At 47.4% G+C, this 17,960-nt stretch overlaps 1 protein-coding gene across 8 annotated transcripts in view; it reads left to right on the top strand.

The window, feature by feature from the left end:
• Positions 1–17,960, top strand: part of MTSS1 (MTSS I-BAR domain containing 1) — a 186,845-nt gene that overhangs the window by 135,753 nt on the left and 33,132 nt on the right. For all 8 annotated transcript variants that reach the window (XM_037739335.1, XM_037739336.1, XM_037739339.1 and 5 more), the window contains exons 4-6: positions 11,595–11,679; positions 13,109–13,200; positions 17,198–17,272. In XM_037739335.1, the coding sequence (XP_037595263.1) occupies positions 11,595–11,679; positions 13,109–13,200; positions 17,198–17,272 (252 nt within the window). The remainder of the gene's footprint in view (positions 1–11,594; positions 11,680–13,108; positions 13,201–17,197; positions 17,273–17,960) is intronic.

Below are 17,960 nucleotides of genomic sequence, written 5' to 3'. Positions count from 1 at the left end.
TTTTACAAATTACATTAGCTATTGGTGGTTAGTGTATTTTATATGTGGCCCAAGACAGTTCTTCCAATGTGGCCCAGGGAAGCCAAAAGATTGGACACCCCTGGTCGAAATCTTTGGGTAAAGTGTGGTCTTTTTTAGCTAGGGAATCATGATTGAACTTTTCCAGGCCTAAGAATTGAGCTTCCTCTTCTCTTATTAGAATTCAGGTTCACACTCAGTGTTTGCCATTTGGAAATACTCTTACTTTTCTTTAAAGACTGTGTCCCGTCATTTCATGTTATAAAAAAAAAGAATCCTGAAATAGTGCGATTGCAGAAGAGGGGTGCCCAGCTTCGTGGTCAAGTCTGACGCTCATGTGTGCATGTGTGCAGAGCTGGGTCAGCCGTGGCTAGTGCTGGCCTCCAGGCATCCCCCAGGGCAGCAGATGGTGTACCCAGCCTTGCCCTTCTTGGTCCAGCCACAGTGGCAGCAATGCACGCTGAGGCAACTTCTGTGACACAACCCCCGGACAGTCCTCCAGTCCGCCATCAAGGTGAAAAGACCCCTGCCAATTCTGGACTTCCGGGCTGTCTGAGAGCAAGGGCTTGAGAGACAGGAGAGGCTGTTTTCTCATATATGAAACTAAAATATTACAACCTGCCATGGGCCATTGCAGAAATGTCCCTACGTGGCCCTGAGTGTCCTATGACACAGTCCTGAGCCCTGGAATTTGTAGGAGCTTTCGTTTTCATTCTTGGCTGGAGGAAAGCTGGTGATTTAACTATTGTGAGCTCTGAAATATAAAAATTATCAGTCAAGGGAGCTGGTGCAGTGACTCATGCCTGTAATCCCAGCACTTTGGGAGGTCAAGGTGGGTGGATCACCTAAGATCAGTAGTTCGAGACCAGCCTGGCCCAAATGGTGAAACTCTGTCTCTACTAAAAATACAAAAAATTACCTGGGCATGGTGGCACACCCCTGTAATCTCAGCTACCCAGGAGGCTGAGGCAGGAGAATTGCTTGAACCTGGGAGGTGGAGGTTGCTGTGAGCCAAGATTGCACCACTGCACTCCAGCCTGGGCAATAGCGTGGGACTGTGTCTCAATTTTTAACAGTCAAGGGAGATCTAGGGGGTCAAGGACACTTTAAAAAGCTGTTTAGCCTTTCTGTTTTGAAGGGGTGCGGGCAGAGGATGGAGGCTCACTGGAGTTGGTTTTCATGAGCCTCTTGGTGCCCCAGCTTCCACTTCCATCAAATAACCACGTTGTTGATGTGTAACTATTAATAAGTACAAACAGAACCTTGCAGACAGCCCTCTGGACGGCTCCTCCTAGGCCTTTGGTCTTCTGAGATATATGGGAAGAAGGAACAATTGTGCTTTCTTGGAAGCTGCCCTTTGCACTGTGAATTTGCCCTCTGTGTACTGATTTGCCAGCTCCTTAGAGAAGGTAGATGTTAAATGTGGGAGGAGTGGGGATCCTGATCTGGTGTCATTGTGTCGTTATGGACAGATGCCCCAGCCCAGCCAGAGTTAATCACTCCGGCCTCTGCCTTCCTGTAGGACTCAGCTTATTATTGCTACATCACAGGTCTGCTTAATTGGACCATCGATGTAACCAGTGCTCTTTATTTTCCCTATAAAATATTCCAACCTCTGCCTTCAGGAAGCTCACCGCCTCTCTCTAGCACGTACACACACTTCTCACACCTGAGCTGTAGACTTCATCAGCACCCACTGTGTGTGCTCTCAAACGTGTATGTGCCAGGTGCACACACTGTTGTTTAATAATTTAATTATAAGGTGTGTAAACGTTTGCAATGTGAATGTGAAAACCAAGATTTGTTGTTTCTACAAAAGAACTAGAATGTTTAGAAAGATATGATATTAATACAAGTTGCTTTTGTGAAGAAAAATGCCGTCAAATTAAGTATGGATGAGGCAACTGCACAAGATTTGGGAACAAAATTTGCAACAATCTAGAATATTCAGATTGCTTCACAAGCAGCCCGACATGGAAATCCCAGATGATGCATTTCGGGTGTGATTTATGCAGCAAAGGTGGCGTGAAACACTGGTCAGCATATTTGGGTTTTTTGGGGAGCACAACCATCTACATTTGAGCCGAAGCCAGTCAGACTCTTGCAAAGGCCACACAGGCTGCAGACGCGGGAGCTGGGCTTCAAAGCCACATCGGCTGATTTCAGAGCTAGGCTTTTAACCCTGTGGTTCTTCTGTTGATCCTCCTGCTCATTTAGAAGATAGTAAGGAGTCTCTGCTAAGACTAGATTAGCCACGGTGAGAGACACTACTGCTACTGAAACTCTATGGTTTGCAGACTGTGTGGGATGTGCCTGTCATCCAAGTGTGTGGGAAAGAGGGAGATGGGAATATGGCTGCGAAGGAGCTCCAAGGCCCTTGTGGAGGTCAGTTGGGGGAGGAGAGGGGGTTACTTATCTCAATAGGTTAGTTTTTGGTGTGCATCTATTTTAGAACAAGATTCCTGATGCAGTATGTCACAGGGGAACCTTCACTCATATTTGTTATATTTGGTGTGTATGGTAGCTGTGTGCCTGGGAACCATAGATTATAGATTTCCACTTTAGTTAGATCTTTGTTTTATTTCTTTCTTTCTTTTTTTTTTTTTTTTTTTTTTTTTGAGACAGAGTCTCACTCTGTCCCCCACACTAGAGTGCAGTGGCGTAGTCTTGGCTCACTGCAACCTCAGCCTCCCGGGTTCAAGTAATTATCCTGCCTCAGCCTCCCGAGTAGCCAGGATTACAGGCACAGACCACCATGTGGGCTAATTTTTGTGTTTTTAATAGAGACAGGGTTTCACCCTGTTGGCCAGGCTGGTCTCAGACTCCTGACCTCAGGCAGTCTGCCCACCTCGGCCTCCCACTAGGCGTGAGCCACTGCACCCAGCTACTTAGACGTTTTCACCTTGAACCATAACGGATGCAGTAACAAAGGAAGGGCACATAACTACCACACACATCAAATAGAACAAATATGAGCGTAGGTTTCCTTGTGACATATTGTATCGGGAATCTTTTTCCAAAACATGCACATTTGTTCTAGTGCACACGCTCTCTTCCATCAGCAGGCAGCGAGGGCTTTGGGGAAGGGAGCAGCTACTGGTGTTGGGCTTCCAGCTGCTGTTTTCTGCAGATCTTCAGGGACACTTTGGGGCTGGCTGTTCGTTGGTGGTCAGTGTTCAGACAGAAGTCACGAGCCACTGGGTGGTTGGAGGTGGCTTTCTTTTCTACCACCCATTCTTCTCCACGTTCTAGCTGGGTGCCGCGCAGGAGCTCTTCCTAACCAGACAGCTGCATCTTAGATCCTGTGATGTATCTTCTCGGGCTCCCTTCCCTAGCTATTCGAATATTTCCAATACTTTGGACTTGTACACAAGCTGCCTCTAGTTGAATTAACGCATCCCTAAGGCTGCAGAAGAGGGGGTTAGTGCCTGATGGCTTTGTGGGGAATATCCGTTATGTGTTTTTAAATTAGTGTTTCTTTAATGGCAAGTAGAACATTATCTTCATTGTGAGAACACGAGTTGCCTATTATCTCTGTGCTTATGAAGCTGGGGGCAGGCAGCGAACTCAAGAGCTTTTCAGAGCTTCTGCAGCGAGGGTTTGCGGGAAGGCTGCTGATCCAGTGAGCGGGTCGGGTGGCTTCCCGGGGCCAGCACTGGAAACAGCGAGCCCTCCTGATGGGAAAAGGACGCATGTTCCCTAAGCCCGTGCTTCTCTCCAGGGGTGATTTTGCCCCCTGGGGACATTTCGAGTTGTCCTGACTTGAGGGGTGTTACTGGCTTCTAGAGGGTAGAGGCCAGGGAAGCTGCAGAACATCGTACAATACACAGGACACAAAAATGATCATTCCTTTTTTTTTTTTTTTGGAGGCAGGGGCTCAGTCACTCAGGTTGGAGTGTGGTGGTGTGATGATCACTCACTGTAGCCTTGAGCTCCTGAGCGCAGGTGATCCTCCTGCCTCAGCCTCCTGAGTGCTTGGGACGGTAGGTGTGCACTGCCACACCCAGCTCATTATTTTTTTTTTTTTTGGTAGAGATGGGGTATTGCTCTGTTGCTGGCTGGTGTTGCTTAAAGCCAGAAGTTTGAGACCAAACTTTACGTGATCCTCCTGCCTCGGCCTCCCAAAGTGTTGAGATTATAGGCATCGCCAACATGCCTGGCCAAAAATGGTCATTCTTGATTACAAAGAACGATCTGCTTCAAATGTCAGCAGAGCTGAGGCCGAGATGCCCTACCCTAGATGAATTCCCCTGCCCTGGGCCCCTCTCCTGCAGAGGTGCCTGACAGCGTTCTCTTTTTCTTTGGTTTTGTCTGGCTCCTGATTAACCTTCGAGCAATGTCAGCTCTTGGGAACAGCAGAGACGCACAGTGACTTACTGCCACGGCGGCACACTTTCACCAAAGCAGCTCTTTAGTCTGGCTTCCTTCAGCCCTTCCCCTCCACGTCGCAGAAGCTGGACCTGACAAAACGGCTTTTCAGACCTCGCTTGCCACCTGCCCACACTGTAGCCCCCGAGAATGCCTGTCATTAGTCCCCTGCTATGCAGGGAGATGGCAGCTGCCTGCAAATGAGGCCGCTTGGGGGGACGGGACAATGTCCCTCGATGGACCCGCTGTCTTGCCTGTCGCTGCCAGGTCTCTGCGGCAAGGGGCAGTCTGACTTTGGACTTTAGGGGGCAAGGAAACTTTGCTTTTCTTATTTCCTCCCTAACCGCCTCCGCAAATATGCATTAAACAATTTGTATTCTGTTTGTGACTTTAATGTGCCTCTTTGTCCTCAGCTGGGAATGTCTCCAGCTTGTCGTAGTGGGAGAGAGCCCTCGGGATCTGTAGAAGCAGGGCTCGGATTTTGGGTCTGGAGCTGACTAGCTCTGTGGCTCTGAGTAAGGCAGTTGATGCTCAGGTGTTTTCATTTGTAAAATGGGGCTGATGGTGCCTATTACAGAGCGTTGCTGTCAGGATGGTGTTCCTTGTACCATTTTATCAGTATCCCTCCAACCAATCTTTGTAAGGTGCTTGAGGGCCAGACCCCTTTCCTCACTGTCCTTGAAATCACGTTAGTCCTTGCAGCATGGTAGGACATGGGACACTGAATGTAGTGCACCCTGGAAAGATATGTTGACGTCCTAATCCCTGGCATCCGGGAACGTGACCATTTGACATGTGGTCTTTGCTGATGTCATTAAGCCAGCAAAGGATGATGTCATTAGGAGGACCCTAATCCAATAGGACAGGGGTCTTTATAGGAAGAGGGAAATTTGGACACACACACACACGAATGCCTTCACATGTGTCTCTTGGGAAGATGGACACACATAGGTGGCAAGCTCAACACGATGGAGGCAGAAATCCAAACAATGCAGCTGCAAGCCAAGGAAAGCCAGAGCCACCAGAAGCAAGGAGAAGGCAAGGAAGGACTCTCCCTGGAGGTTTCAGAGGGAGCGTGGCCCTGCCGACATCTGAATTTCAGATTTTTAGCCTCCAGAACGATGGTTGCTTTAAGCTAGCCAGTTTGGGATGCTTCATTACAGCAGCCCCAAAAAGCCAGTACAAATACTGAGTGGACGCTCGTGGAGCGTGTGTCTTCGTATGTAAAATACCTGGTGCTGGGCCCCAGCAGTCATGCTTTGACCTCCCAGTGTCTGCATGGTCCACTTCTTCATTTTCATGGAGGACTCCTTCACAGATCACTCCGTGTAGATACTGGGTGATTTTATGCTGCTTCGTTAGAAAAGCATTTGCTCGTTTTGGGAGAAAGTTTCTACATGTACCATGAGGAACAGGGTGACATTTTTGCCGTAAAGTATTTGTGCATCTCTAGCAGTGGCATCAAGTGACCGAACTCCATTTCTTTTAGCAACGCATTGGCTCCTGGTTCTGGGAAGAAGCATGAGAAGCTATTGCTCCCTTCTCTCTTCTTCCAAGAAGCAGAACCAAATCGAAGTGGCTCTAACAATAAGGAAATGGATATGCTTGCAGAACAGGGGTGCCAGGCCCAGAGGAAGAACGGGTTCAGGTTGGTGGCTAAGGGAACTCACTGGGGACCCAGGATCTTTCTGTCTTCTGTCCATAGGAGTGTCGTCCTGAGGCAGGTATCCCCATGGCCATAGGACAGCTGATGGCAGCAGCTGCACAGCCTGCTTCCTTGTTTGTGGCCTTTGGAGCCCTTTGGTGTGTTTCTCTTAAGATGAGGAAATCTTTCCCTAGAGGCCTCCTCAGCAGCCTCTTCTCTGTGTCTTTGTCTCATTCCTGAACCACAGGGGATGGAGTTAGCATCATGGGTCTAGACCAACCACGTGAGGGTGAATGGGTGCTGCAGTCAGCCACAGTGCCCTGCCACACTCTCCAAATTCACAACTCCTATGCTGTGTTCAATGGCCATGATAAGGGTGCCACAAAAATGTCCACGTTCTTTTTTTTTTTTTTTTTTTTTTTTTTTTTTTTTTTTTTTTTTTTTTTTTTTGAGACGGTGTTTCGCTCTTGTTGCCCAGGTTGGAGTGCAATGGCGTGATCTCGGCTCACCGCAACCTCCGCCTCCCGGGTTCAGGCAATTCTCCTGCCTCAGACTCCTGAGTCGCTGGGATTACAGGCACGCACCACCATGCCCAGCTAATTTTTTGTAGCTTTAGTAGAGACGGGGTTTCACCATGTTGACCAGGATGGTCTCGATCTCTTGACCTTGTGATCCACCCGCCTCGGCCTCCCAAAGTGCTGGGATTACAGGCATGAGCCACCGCGCCTGGCCAGATGTCCACGTTCTAATCCCTAGAACCTGTGAATGTTACTGTATGTGGCCAATGGGATCTCTGCTGATGTGTGCTGATGTGTTGAAGGGTCTTGAGACAGGGAGGTGATCCTGGATGATCCAGGTGGGTCCTGCCTCATCGCAAGGATTCTCATGAGAAGGAGGAAGGAGAATCAGAGGTAGAGAGAGATGTAAGGACAGAAGCAGAAGCCGGAGAAGGGAGAAGATGCTGCATCGCTGGCTTTGAAGATAGACGAAGGGGCCACAAGCCAAGGAGTGCAGACAGCCTCTAGAAGTGGGAATAGGCAAGGAAATAGATTCTCCCCTGCAGCCTCCAGAAGGAATGCAGCTGTGATACCTGATACCCTGACATTAGACTAGTGAAACTGAGTTTGGACTTCTAACTTCTGGAACTGTAAAATAAACTTCTGTTGTTTTAAGCCACGAAGCTTGTGGTAATTTATTACAGCAGCAAAGGGAAACAGATACAGCATTATATCTCTAGGCTGATCAGGAATCAATGTAGAACTTTGCTAAGATGAAACAACTTGTTTTTATTTTGAATCTTTTATGAAAGTATTTGGAGATTAAATAAAAGACAAACCCAGTCCCTGGTCCTGCCGCCAGATAGGGCCAGCCTGGTGATTTGCTCTGAAAATGATAAATGTAAGTTCCTTTATCCAACACCAGTGCTAGGTGTGGAGAACACAGAAGTAAGGTCTTATCTTCACTTGAGCTGCTGCGTGTGCCTCAACTAGCCACTTGATTCCACAAATATGCCCACTTGCAAGTGGGAGCTCTTCCAGATGTTTTCTCCGTCTTTATAGCTCAAGCCAGTTTCCTCTGAAGTGTATTCAAACCTGCTGATTTTTGTTTAAGTTATTGCAAGGGCTCGGGAGAGCATAAGACATGAAGCACTTCCACAGAGGGACCTATTTTTAGGGTGCCCCATGTTGCCGAGATGAGCAGTGATTCCAACAGCTCAGTCCTGGGGTCCACAGAGGATGTCATCTGCCTCCTGTCCTCGTGCCAGCTGAACACAGAGACACTGCTGTTTGGAAGGTTTTTTTGTGGTTATTTCCTGTCCTCTCTAGGGCTTCCTCTTCTACAGAGGCACGGTGGTGGAGCCACATACGTTATGTCTAGAAATTGATATTGTACTATAGTTCAGCTATTTTCTTTTTAATTTTGAGACAGAGTCTCACTCTATTGCCCAGGCTGGAGTGCAGTGGCGTCATCTTAGCTCACTGCAGCCTCCACCTCCATGGTTCCAGCGATTCTCCTGCTTCAGCCTCCTGAATAGCTGGGATTATAAGCTTGTGCCACCACACCTGGCTAATTTTTGTATTTTTAGTAAAGACAGAGTTTCACCATGTTGGCCAGGCTGATCTTGAACTCCTGACCTCAGATGATCTGCCCGCCTTGGCCTTCCACCCTGCTGGGATTACAGGCGTGAGTCACCGCACCTGGCCAGTTTGTTTCTGAGAAGCCTTGGGCTTTTCTGGAGATGACTAAGTGACCAGTGACAATCTATGGGAAATACCTGGGAAGGTGACAGAAGTAGTAAAGCAGAGAAACGGAGGGGGGGCACTGGCGTATGAGATGATCTTTTCCACATCATAAGCTCGAGGAAACAGAGGCATGAGTTATCCATAAAGCAACTCTCCATCCCCGAACTCCCTGTAGTAGCTTAGCAAGGACGGCACTCAATCCCTGTGGTACCGATTAGACAGGGCTGCGCTCAGGGCTAGGCTCTAGAAGCAAATTTGAGAGCCGGCTGTAAAGCACTGACACCCATAATCGCGTGTAGAACAATAGGTTTTGTGTGGGTGGTTCTAGGCTCTCATTTCTGCTCTGTCCCAGCTCCCTTTATCTATAGCAAGTACAATATACCCGAGGGGATAAATGTATAGACGCTGGAGCGTCAGCCTAGGTTTGAGTTCCACTTACTAGCGATGTAACCTGTGACAATCACTCAGGCACTTTTCCTTCCTATAACATGGGATCGGTCACAGTACTGATGCGGCTGGAGGTGCGTCGAGGATTAAATGAGTTGAAGTGTGCTCAACCCACAGCAGTGCCCGGCACATCCAGTGCTGTACCTCTTCCTGTACACTTAAACGTTCTTCAGCCTTTTAAATGACCGCCTGCAATTCCGTCACATGGTGGTGGTCTGTGGTTGGTTTAACCTGATCGATCTCTGCAATGGAATTTTGTTCCCAGTCTTTTGATGCTGTGAACAGCATTTTGGTGACTGCCCTCGTAGGTAAGGGCTTGTTCTCACTCTTAATCATTTCCGCAGGTTACATTTCTAGAATTAGAATTGCTGTGTCAAAGAAAAATATTTTCAAGGCTTTTCTTGATAGATGCCACCACATTTTGCTGAAGGAAAGTAGAAGTTTACACTCCTCCCATTAGTGAGTGAGTGTGCCAGTTTACTTGTGAGGCCAGGTTATTAACTTTTAATCAAATGAAGGCCCAGAAAAAAAATAGGAAATATTTCCCTGGGGATAAAATGTTCCTCATCTTTGCTCATAAGCAGCAAAAAGCTCAGGAGAACCTGGAGAGTGCAGAAGGCAGGGCAGAGTGTGTGAAAACAGCGCCCTCTGCTGGCTCTCCCTGGTGTGAACGCTGGTGGGCGGCAATGCTGAGATGGGCTTGGCATCCCCTCCTTTTTGGAGGCAGACACATTTTTAAGAGACTCTGCTCATTTAAAAAGTCAAACTCTGGCAACAGTTAGCCCTCACTTGGGTTCTTTTCTAGCAGCGGTTTCAGCAGGGGTGATGTTTTGCTCAACACTTGGTACTCTCTGGAGACATTTTGGAGGATCACAAATCTGGGTGTGGGGTTAAAGGAAGTCAGCCATTGACTTCTGGTGGGTAGGGGCAGGGACACTGCTAAACATCTTACACCACACAGCACAGCCCAGCAGCAAAGCAGCATCAGCCCAGGCTGTCATATCGTCCAGATTGAGAAAATCCTGTTTTTAGAGGAATAGAGGCATTGCCCTAAGGTTTCTCTTTTCAGTATGAAATAAAATATAGAAATATTAATATACAATATATATATATGTCATAGTTACTATTATTTGGTTGTAGAAACCTGATGGTTTTGTACAATGAAATGGAAAACAGGTGGAACTGGAAGAGCAAATGGACATTTCTAGAAGAGAGGGCACAGGAAAATCCAACCCGTAATAATGTCATGAGTACTAATAAAAGAGGGAATGTTCTTCTGGTAATTCGACATGGTGAAACCGGCCACAAATTCCTGTGGCTTTCCCTTTAGGTTCTTGTCTGTTAAAAATAATGCTTTATTGGATACTTTCCCCCGAATTCACAAGCACCAGTGTTTTCATAGCGTTTATAATTGTGCCCTCCAGTGTTCAGTGCAGAATTACCATGTGTGGTTATAATTTGCTTTCCCACACCCCAGTAAATTCTGATTCACGCGTTGTTTTTAGGAGGGAGAAGGAAGAGAAGAACCTCAAAAATAATCTTAGAGAAGGTGTGCCCGAAGGGGAAAAGTATGACGAGAATTTCGGGAAAATCAAATGGGCTGCAACTTCTTTAGTATTTGCTGAGCTTGAAGACCTCTGTTCCTGGTGTTACTCAAGCCCATTTGAAAAATGTCCTGTTACTGGCCAGGTGCGGTGGCTCATGCCTGTAATTCTAGCTCTTTCAGAGGCTGAGGCGGGTGGATCACCTGAGATCAGGAGTTCGAGAGCAGCCTGACCATGGAGAAACCCTGTCTCTACTAAAAATATAAAATTAGCCAGGCGTGATGGCACATGCCTGTAATTCCAGCTACTTGGGAGGCTGAGGTCAGGAGAATCACTTGAACCTGGGAGGCATAGGTTGCAGTGAGCCAAGATTTCGCCATTGCACTCCAGCCTGGGCAACACACACAAAACTGTCTCAAAAAAAAAAAAAAAAAAAATCCTATTACTGGCCGGGCATGGTGGCTCATGCATGTAATCTCAGCACTTTGGGAGGCTGAGGCAGGTGGACCACCTGAGGTCAGAAATTCGAGACCAGCCTGGACAGCATGGTGAAAAACCCCGTCTCTACCACACACAAAAAAATATCAGCTGGGTATGGTGGCATGCGCCTGTAATCCCAGCTACTCTGGAGGCTGAGTCAGGAGAATCACCTGGACCTGGGAGGTAGAAGGTTGCGGTGAGCTGTGATCGCACCACTGCACTCCAGCCTGAGCAAAACCCCATCTCAAAAAAAAAAAAAAGTCCTGTTACCTCATTTTGCTTTAGTCTTGCTATTCTCTGAATTACGTGTATTCTAGAACATTTGTCTTGAAATAATTAGCTAGCATGACTGCCTTAGCTGTTCTAAATAATGTTGAGAGGATTATTTTGTCAGAATTAGTGAGAAAAATATAGCTCTTCCCTAAACAGCAGATACTATCTTGATTATCTTTCATGAGAACTGTTTTTCAAACTACAGGTCATGGTCGATTTATAGGTTGTAAAGTCAATTTCTATATCACAATCAGCATTCAAAAAAAAAAAAAAAAAAAAAAAAAAAAAAAAAAAAAAAAAAAAAAAAAAAAAAAAAAAAAAAAAAAAACCAGACAGAATAGAAATGCACAGAGTGTGCTATATAGTAAGAGCAGCCTTTTGCGATAGTTTTGTTGTTACAGAGATCCGTCACCAGACATACATATATGTTTACATGTGCTTGTGTATATGCACACATGTGCATGGCGAGAAGTTTCTAAAGATAGTGGCTTAGATTTTACAACATGGTAAAATCTGACTTGTCAGTGATCCCTGCTAGTCTTCTTTCCCTCACCTTTGCCTCTGTTGCTCTTTCAGGTGGGACCAGGGAGATTGGATCTGCTCTCACCAGGATGTGCATGAGGCACAGAAGCATAGAAGCCAAGCTGAGGCAGTTTTCAAGGTAAGGTTCATGTTTTGCTAATCTCAAACACTCTTGCAGATTTCAGGTTAAGGAAGCAGACATGCATGGCACACAGCATTTAAATCCCCACAACCTATCTTTTTCTTGACTTGGCTCATTCATTGGATGAGTATTTGTCAGGCATCTGCTGCATGCCAGCCACTGGTTGAGGCCCTGGGGATGGAGCAGACAACCAGCCAGCCAAGCCCCTGCCTTCACTGAGCCTGCCATCCTGCATGGGTCTCTCCTCACCCTCTGCTGTGCAAGGAACTGGTGCAGCCTGCTGAGGCCTTTGGGGCCCCCACTGTCCTGCAGGAGCCTTGTAGGAAGAGGGGCTGTGAAGTTGGAGAGTGAGGTGTGCCTTGCTATCCTGTGTGCTTCCTCCAGACTCAGCCTAGGGATGTGGCAGCTCACAGACCCCTCCATGCCGCCAGCTTCCTGTCTGGCTTGCAGGCTTCCAGAGTAGGGAGAAATGGTAGCAGCTGGCACCAGAATTGAGTTACAAATGTTCAAGTGAAAGTGGACTTTTTTTCCAAGCAGATCAGCATCGTTCAGCAGTTTCACATGATTCTGTTTGGGAGACCACATAAAACGAAGGGGCACACCTGCAGACACCTTCACCCCTCAGTGACCGCGAGGCTGGCGGTGCTGCTCGAGAATTTCCTGGGTCCCTTCACTCTTTTTCTCAAGGCTGTCCACACTTAGTGCATATTTATGACCCGTAAGGCCGCATGCACATCAGAATCTTGTGGGTATTTTTTTAAAATAGTGACTTTGGGCCCCACCCTTAAATTCTCCACTGAGGGTGAGGAAAGGCCCAGGTGTCCTTGCATTTTGGGAGTCCCTGTTGTGACCCGTGTGGTTCTGCCACTTGGCTTGTTAATACAAGCACTGGAATATCACAGAGAGAATGGGAAGAAGGGTCACTCCCACCTGTCATGTTGGCAGGTTCTTAATAGTCATTGAAAAGCATTCTTGGGGTTGGAGTAGTGACTCACGCCTGTAACTCCAGCACTTTGAGAGGCTGAGGCAGGCGGATCACGAGGTCAGGAGATCAAGACCATCCTGACCAACGTGGTGAAATCCCGACTCTACTAAAATACAAAAAATTAGCCAGGCTTGGTGGCGTGTGCCTGTAGTCCCAGCTACTTGGGAAGCTGAGGCAGGGGAATCACTTGAAGCCGGGAGGTGGAGGTTGCAGTGAGCCAAGATTGCGCCACTGCACTCCAGCCTGGTGACAGAGTGAGACTCCGTCTCCAGAAAACAAGCATTCTTGGAACATGACTGTTTGAGAGCCCAGGGGTTTAGATGAGAACGTCAGTTTCAGGTAATTGTGCTTTAGGTATATTTTGACAACCACATGTAAATCCTGACAACAGAATGCATCTATTTAATTTCTTCCTTTTTTTTAATCCCTTCTTGGTAAAAGTGCTTTAATTGATTGTCTGATAAACCCACTTCAAGAACAGATGGAAGAATGGAAGAAAGTGGCCAACCAGCTGGATAAAGACCATGCAAAAGGTACAGAAGCGAGATGTCTAGCGCATCATCGCACACTAGGGGGCGCTGTGGGAAGTTGCTGCCTGACCCCGCTGCTAAGTTTACTGGTGTCATCACAACAGCCAAGGGCCAGCTCTGTCCCTGCTTCTCCTGTAAGGACATCTGTGTCAGGGGATGAGGAGAACAAAGTGATCCCGTTGCAAGTCTGAGTGCAGTTTCTTTGGTGTGAACCAACATTCAGCAGCTGATACTTTGATCCCTCAGTGGCATGAATTGTATTCAGCTGAATTAAGAATAAATCACAGGGTGGGCGAGCTGGCTCAGGCCTGTAATCCCAGCACTTTGGGAGGCTGATGTGGGCGGATCACCTGAGGTTGGGAGTTTGAGACCAGCCTGACCGACATGGAGAAACCTCATCTCTACTAAAAATACAAAAATTAGCCAGGTGAGGTGGTACATGCTTGTAATCCCAGCTACTTGGGATGCTGAGGCAGGGAAATCGCTTGAACCCAGGAGGCGGAGGTTGCAGTGAGCTGAGATTGCGCCACTGCACTCCAGCCTGGGCAACAAGAGCAAAACTCGGTCTCAAAAGGAAAAAGAAAAAAAAAAAAGAAAATCATTCTGTGTCCTCAGCAACTATAAGTAGCCTCCAGAAAGTTGCACGTTCGTTCAGATTATTCATCCCTCCCCTCGCAGGCACTGACGCTACTGAGAACTTACCATATTCCATGCCTGTGCATGCTCTGGAGCCACAGAAATAAAAAGTTGGTCTTGGCTTTTGGTGCATGGTCTTTTAAATTTGTCTATTACAGACAGTAGACTCTGCAACCATGTCTTCTTTTTGATCAGAAATCAGTCTTGTGTAGAACTTCAGCAAACCATTTTGATACAAGAACCGGAAGGAGTGATGGCTTATTTGTGTTGAGATTCAGAAGTATGGATACAATAGCCAAATATTTAGCAGTTATATAAAGTTAATAGGGGCCAGGCATGATGGCATATGCCTGTAATCCCAGCACTTTGGGAGGCTGAGGCGGGTGGATCATTTAAGGTCAAGAGTTTGAAACCAGCCTGGCCAACGTGGCGAAACCCTGTGTCTACTAAAAACACACAAAAAATTACCTGGGCGTGGTGGCATGCACCTGTAATCCCAGCTACTCGGGAGGCTGAGGCAGGAGAATCACTTGAACTCAGGAGGCAGAGGCTGCAGTGAGCCAAGATCATGCGGCTGCGCTCCAGTTTTGGGGTTGCACTCAAACCTGCAACACAGCAAGACTCCCTCTCAAGAAAAAAAAAGTTAATTTATAAACTTTTATCCTCTCTACCTTAACTTGAAGTTAGGAAGAGAGGCAAATTCAGGGGATTAACTGGATCCCACTATATGTTAATCAGGTCATGAGTTTTCTTAGGCTCATGAGATTTACCCACCATCTGTACTTTTCATTGGGTAAAAGAAAATAGAACCATTTGAAATTTTTTCAGATGGGGAAAGAGTTGATAATTATGTTTGGCCCAGTTCAGTTCGTGCTGGCTGACTTGGCTCATTTGTTGGCTGAGGACTTGTCAGGCATCTGCTGCATGCCCACACCAGCCGCTGGTCAAGGCCCTGGGGATGCAGCAGACAACCAGCCAGCCCGGCACTTGCCCTCAGGGAGCCTGCACTCCTGCGTGGGTCTCTCTTCACCCTCTGTGCCTGTGAGGAGCCGGTGCAGCCTGCCCAGGCCTTTTGGGCCCCTCCACCCTGCAGGAGCCTCCTTCTCCTTCTCTATTAAGTGTTCCCCTTTGTTAGTGCAGCAAAACTGAGACTTCAAATTGGATGTGTAAGGCCTTTTGTAAGAGTGGTTGTGCTGAGCCCACTGGAGAAGGTAGCAGGTCTTGCAGAGAGCTCTACTCATCCCATAACACACAGGTCCCTTGATTTTCATGGAATATTCCCCCTCGCTCCCATCCCAACTGCATACAGAGAAACGTGTCTCAGTTTTCTTCTTATGGGTCATATACAGAGATGAAGAGCCTAGGCCTGAATGTGAATTGAGACCCATTATCTGGCCCTGAATACCTGCTAAGTGGCCTCTCTGTACAGAGGCCAAGAGGTCGTGGTGTACAGAGCCCCTGACCCCCATCCTCGGTGACACAGCACTTCCTTCATCTTTTTGCTTCAGCCTTAACTCAGGGAGCGTGATCCAAGTAGCAGTGACACACAACCCACCCTGCTAGCCCAGGATGCTCAGATGTGACCCAGACACTGCTCCTGCCTTCAGGGAGCTTACAGGCAGGGGGAGGAGAGACTGCAGGGCAGAGCACAGGATGTTGGGGGACAGAGATACAGGGAGCCCCAGAGATGGGAGAGGTTTGGTTGAGGAGTTAGAAAACGAGGTGCTGTGTGGAGGGATCCCAGTGGATGGACATGGTTTCATCATGTTGATTAGAGCAGCGAAGGTGTCCTAGTCAGAGATAACCACGCAGATAGGCAGGGAAGATTGGGGAATGACCAGAAGAGAGTGGAGAGCCGCCCTCCATAGACGTCAGTTCATCCTGCAGAGGCTTTGGGTGCCAGTGTGAGGGAGCCTGAGAGTTATGACATGAACAGCGTTGTGCTTTTGGAAAACTCTTCTGGCCACAGTTTAAGCCTTCCACAAATGTATCTCGACGCCTATGTGCCAGGCTTTGTGCTAGGCATTGGAGACAGGGAGGTCCAGAAAGGTACAATCCCTTCTTTTTGGAACCAAAGTGTACAGATGCTGGTGGGGCAGCGGCGGCGGGGGTGGGGGGGGAGGGGAGGGGAGGGAACATGGATCAAAGGATCCCACACCTGCAGTGAGTGAAAGGAAGAAGAGAAGGCCTGCAGGTCGAGCTAAGGAGGAGAAACTGGAGAGAGAGGGAAGGAGAGGAAGGACTGGCTGCAGGGTGATTCCAGGTGCGTATAAACAGGCTTAGGGCCAATGGAAGGGAAACCTCAGAGCTAGCTGCAAGGGAGCTGGCCAAGGTGAAATGTACGGGAGCTGCCAATTAATTGACTCTGAGGGCAGCAAAGGGGAGAAGGGTCAGAGGTGACCGTCATCCCAGGTGTCTGTGTGTGGATGATGAGGATGCCAGCAACAGAAATGGGGCAGTCTGTGAATGGGCCATTGGTGGAGGAGGAAGCAGTTGGCAGGGAATGTGGTACACGTGGACTGCCCCTCTGAGGTGTCCATGGAGCTAACCACAGGACCCATGCTGAAAGTAAGGCAGCTGGCTCTTGCCCAGTATCCCCACTGTGTGATCTAGCTTCTCCTGCTATACGAGACACTTTTTTTCTGGATTTTAACATCTGGCCAGCATCTTTTCCACGTAGAGTTTTATTTTATTTTGTTTTGTTTTAGCAAAATACTGTGGATTTGGGCTTTGGGAAAGTAGATAATATTGAAAAATCTTTCCAGATACTTGAGCTGAGAAATTGTGAATTTTTTTCATTTTTATTAAAGTATTCCTGGCTGGGCGCAGTGGCTCACGCCTGTAATCCCAGCACTTTGGGAGGCGGAGGTGGGTGAATCACTTGAGGTCAGGTGTTTAAGACTAGCCTCGCCAACATGGTAAAACCACATCTCTATTAAAAACACAAAAATTAGCCAGGTGTGGTGGCAGGTGCCTGTAATCCCAGCTATTCGGGAGGCTGAGGCAGGAGAATCGCTTGAACTCGGGAGGTGGAGGTTGCAATGAGCCGAGATCACACCACTGCATATCAGCCTGGGCTACAGAACGAGACTCCATCTCCAAAAAAGAAAAAAAAAAGTATTCCCAAATGAAGCCTCCCCTGAAAGCTGGTATGAGTGAATACGACAGGGCAAGACCATTGTGCATTTTATTTTCATGTCCCTAGCCCCTTGGTTGTAAAATGTCATCATGAGATTATCATATCGTATTCTGATAAAGCCATTGACGGCATGTCACAGTTTATGCTTTCTGAGATAATGGCTGTTCCTAAAATATTTTCTGTTAAGCAAAGTGGTAAAAATATTCCATATCTGCTTTCTCTTAGAATATAAAAAAGCCCGCCAAGAGATAAAAAAGAAGTCCTCGGATACGCTGAAACTGCAGAAGAAAGCAAAAAAAGGTAACTCCTAAAATTCTGCCACCGATGTTGTTACTTCTGATGGAGTGCTTGATTTGTCTTTGAAGCAAAAGGTGCTCACCTCAGAGACTTCCTTAAGTATGATGGAAACCCTGGAAACCCAGATGGGAGCAAATAGGACCCGTCTGAGTGAAAGTTCTCAAAGTGCAGAGTAGGTATTAATTTGAGGCCCTTGCCAAGTGGCACTTGACATGTTCCTTCCCCCAGCTTTGTCTTCCAAGTTTGACAGTTTCCATGCCTACTGTGCTTTGTAATGATACCTATAAATTTCTTAGAAGCCTTGGGATAATGCAGAAAGGCCTTTATGCAAATGTTCTCTAGTAATTATTACAGAAATTATGTCATTTTCTCCTGCAGCTTTCAAAGCCTATAATCTCCGAAACCCTTTATTAAGTCTTGTGAAAATGCTAGGAATGGGTGCAGGGGAAGCTGGGAGTCATGACCATACAGGGGGTTTTCCATGGTGTTCGTGGCGGAGGAGCTTGATAATCTACCACTGAGCAGAACCACGCAAGATGCCTTCCCCACGTCCTCGTGTATCCTCCCTCGCAAACCAGTGAATTGTCAGATCTTTGACCCACCTTTGTTCCTCCAGAATGGACTGGGAGTTTGAGAGAAAAATCTAGCAGCATCCAGTTTGCAAGCACTTTTAACTTTTTTTTTTTTTTTT

The sequence above is a fragment of the Cebus imitator genome, unplaced genomic scaffold, assembly GCF_001604975.1.
Source record: "Cebus imitator isolate Cc_AM_T3 unplaced genomic scaffold, Cebus_imitator-1.0 Scaffold68, whole genome shotgun sequence".
Taxonomy (NCBI): domain Eukaryota; kingdom Metazoa; phylum Chordata; class Mammalia; order Primates; family Cebidae; genus Cebus; species Cebus imitator.
This window is presented reverse-complemented; position numbering and strand designations above follow the sequence as displayed.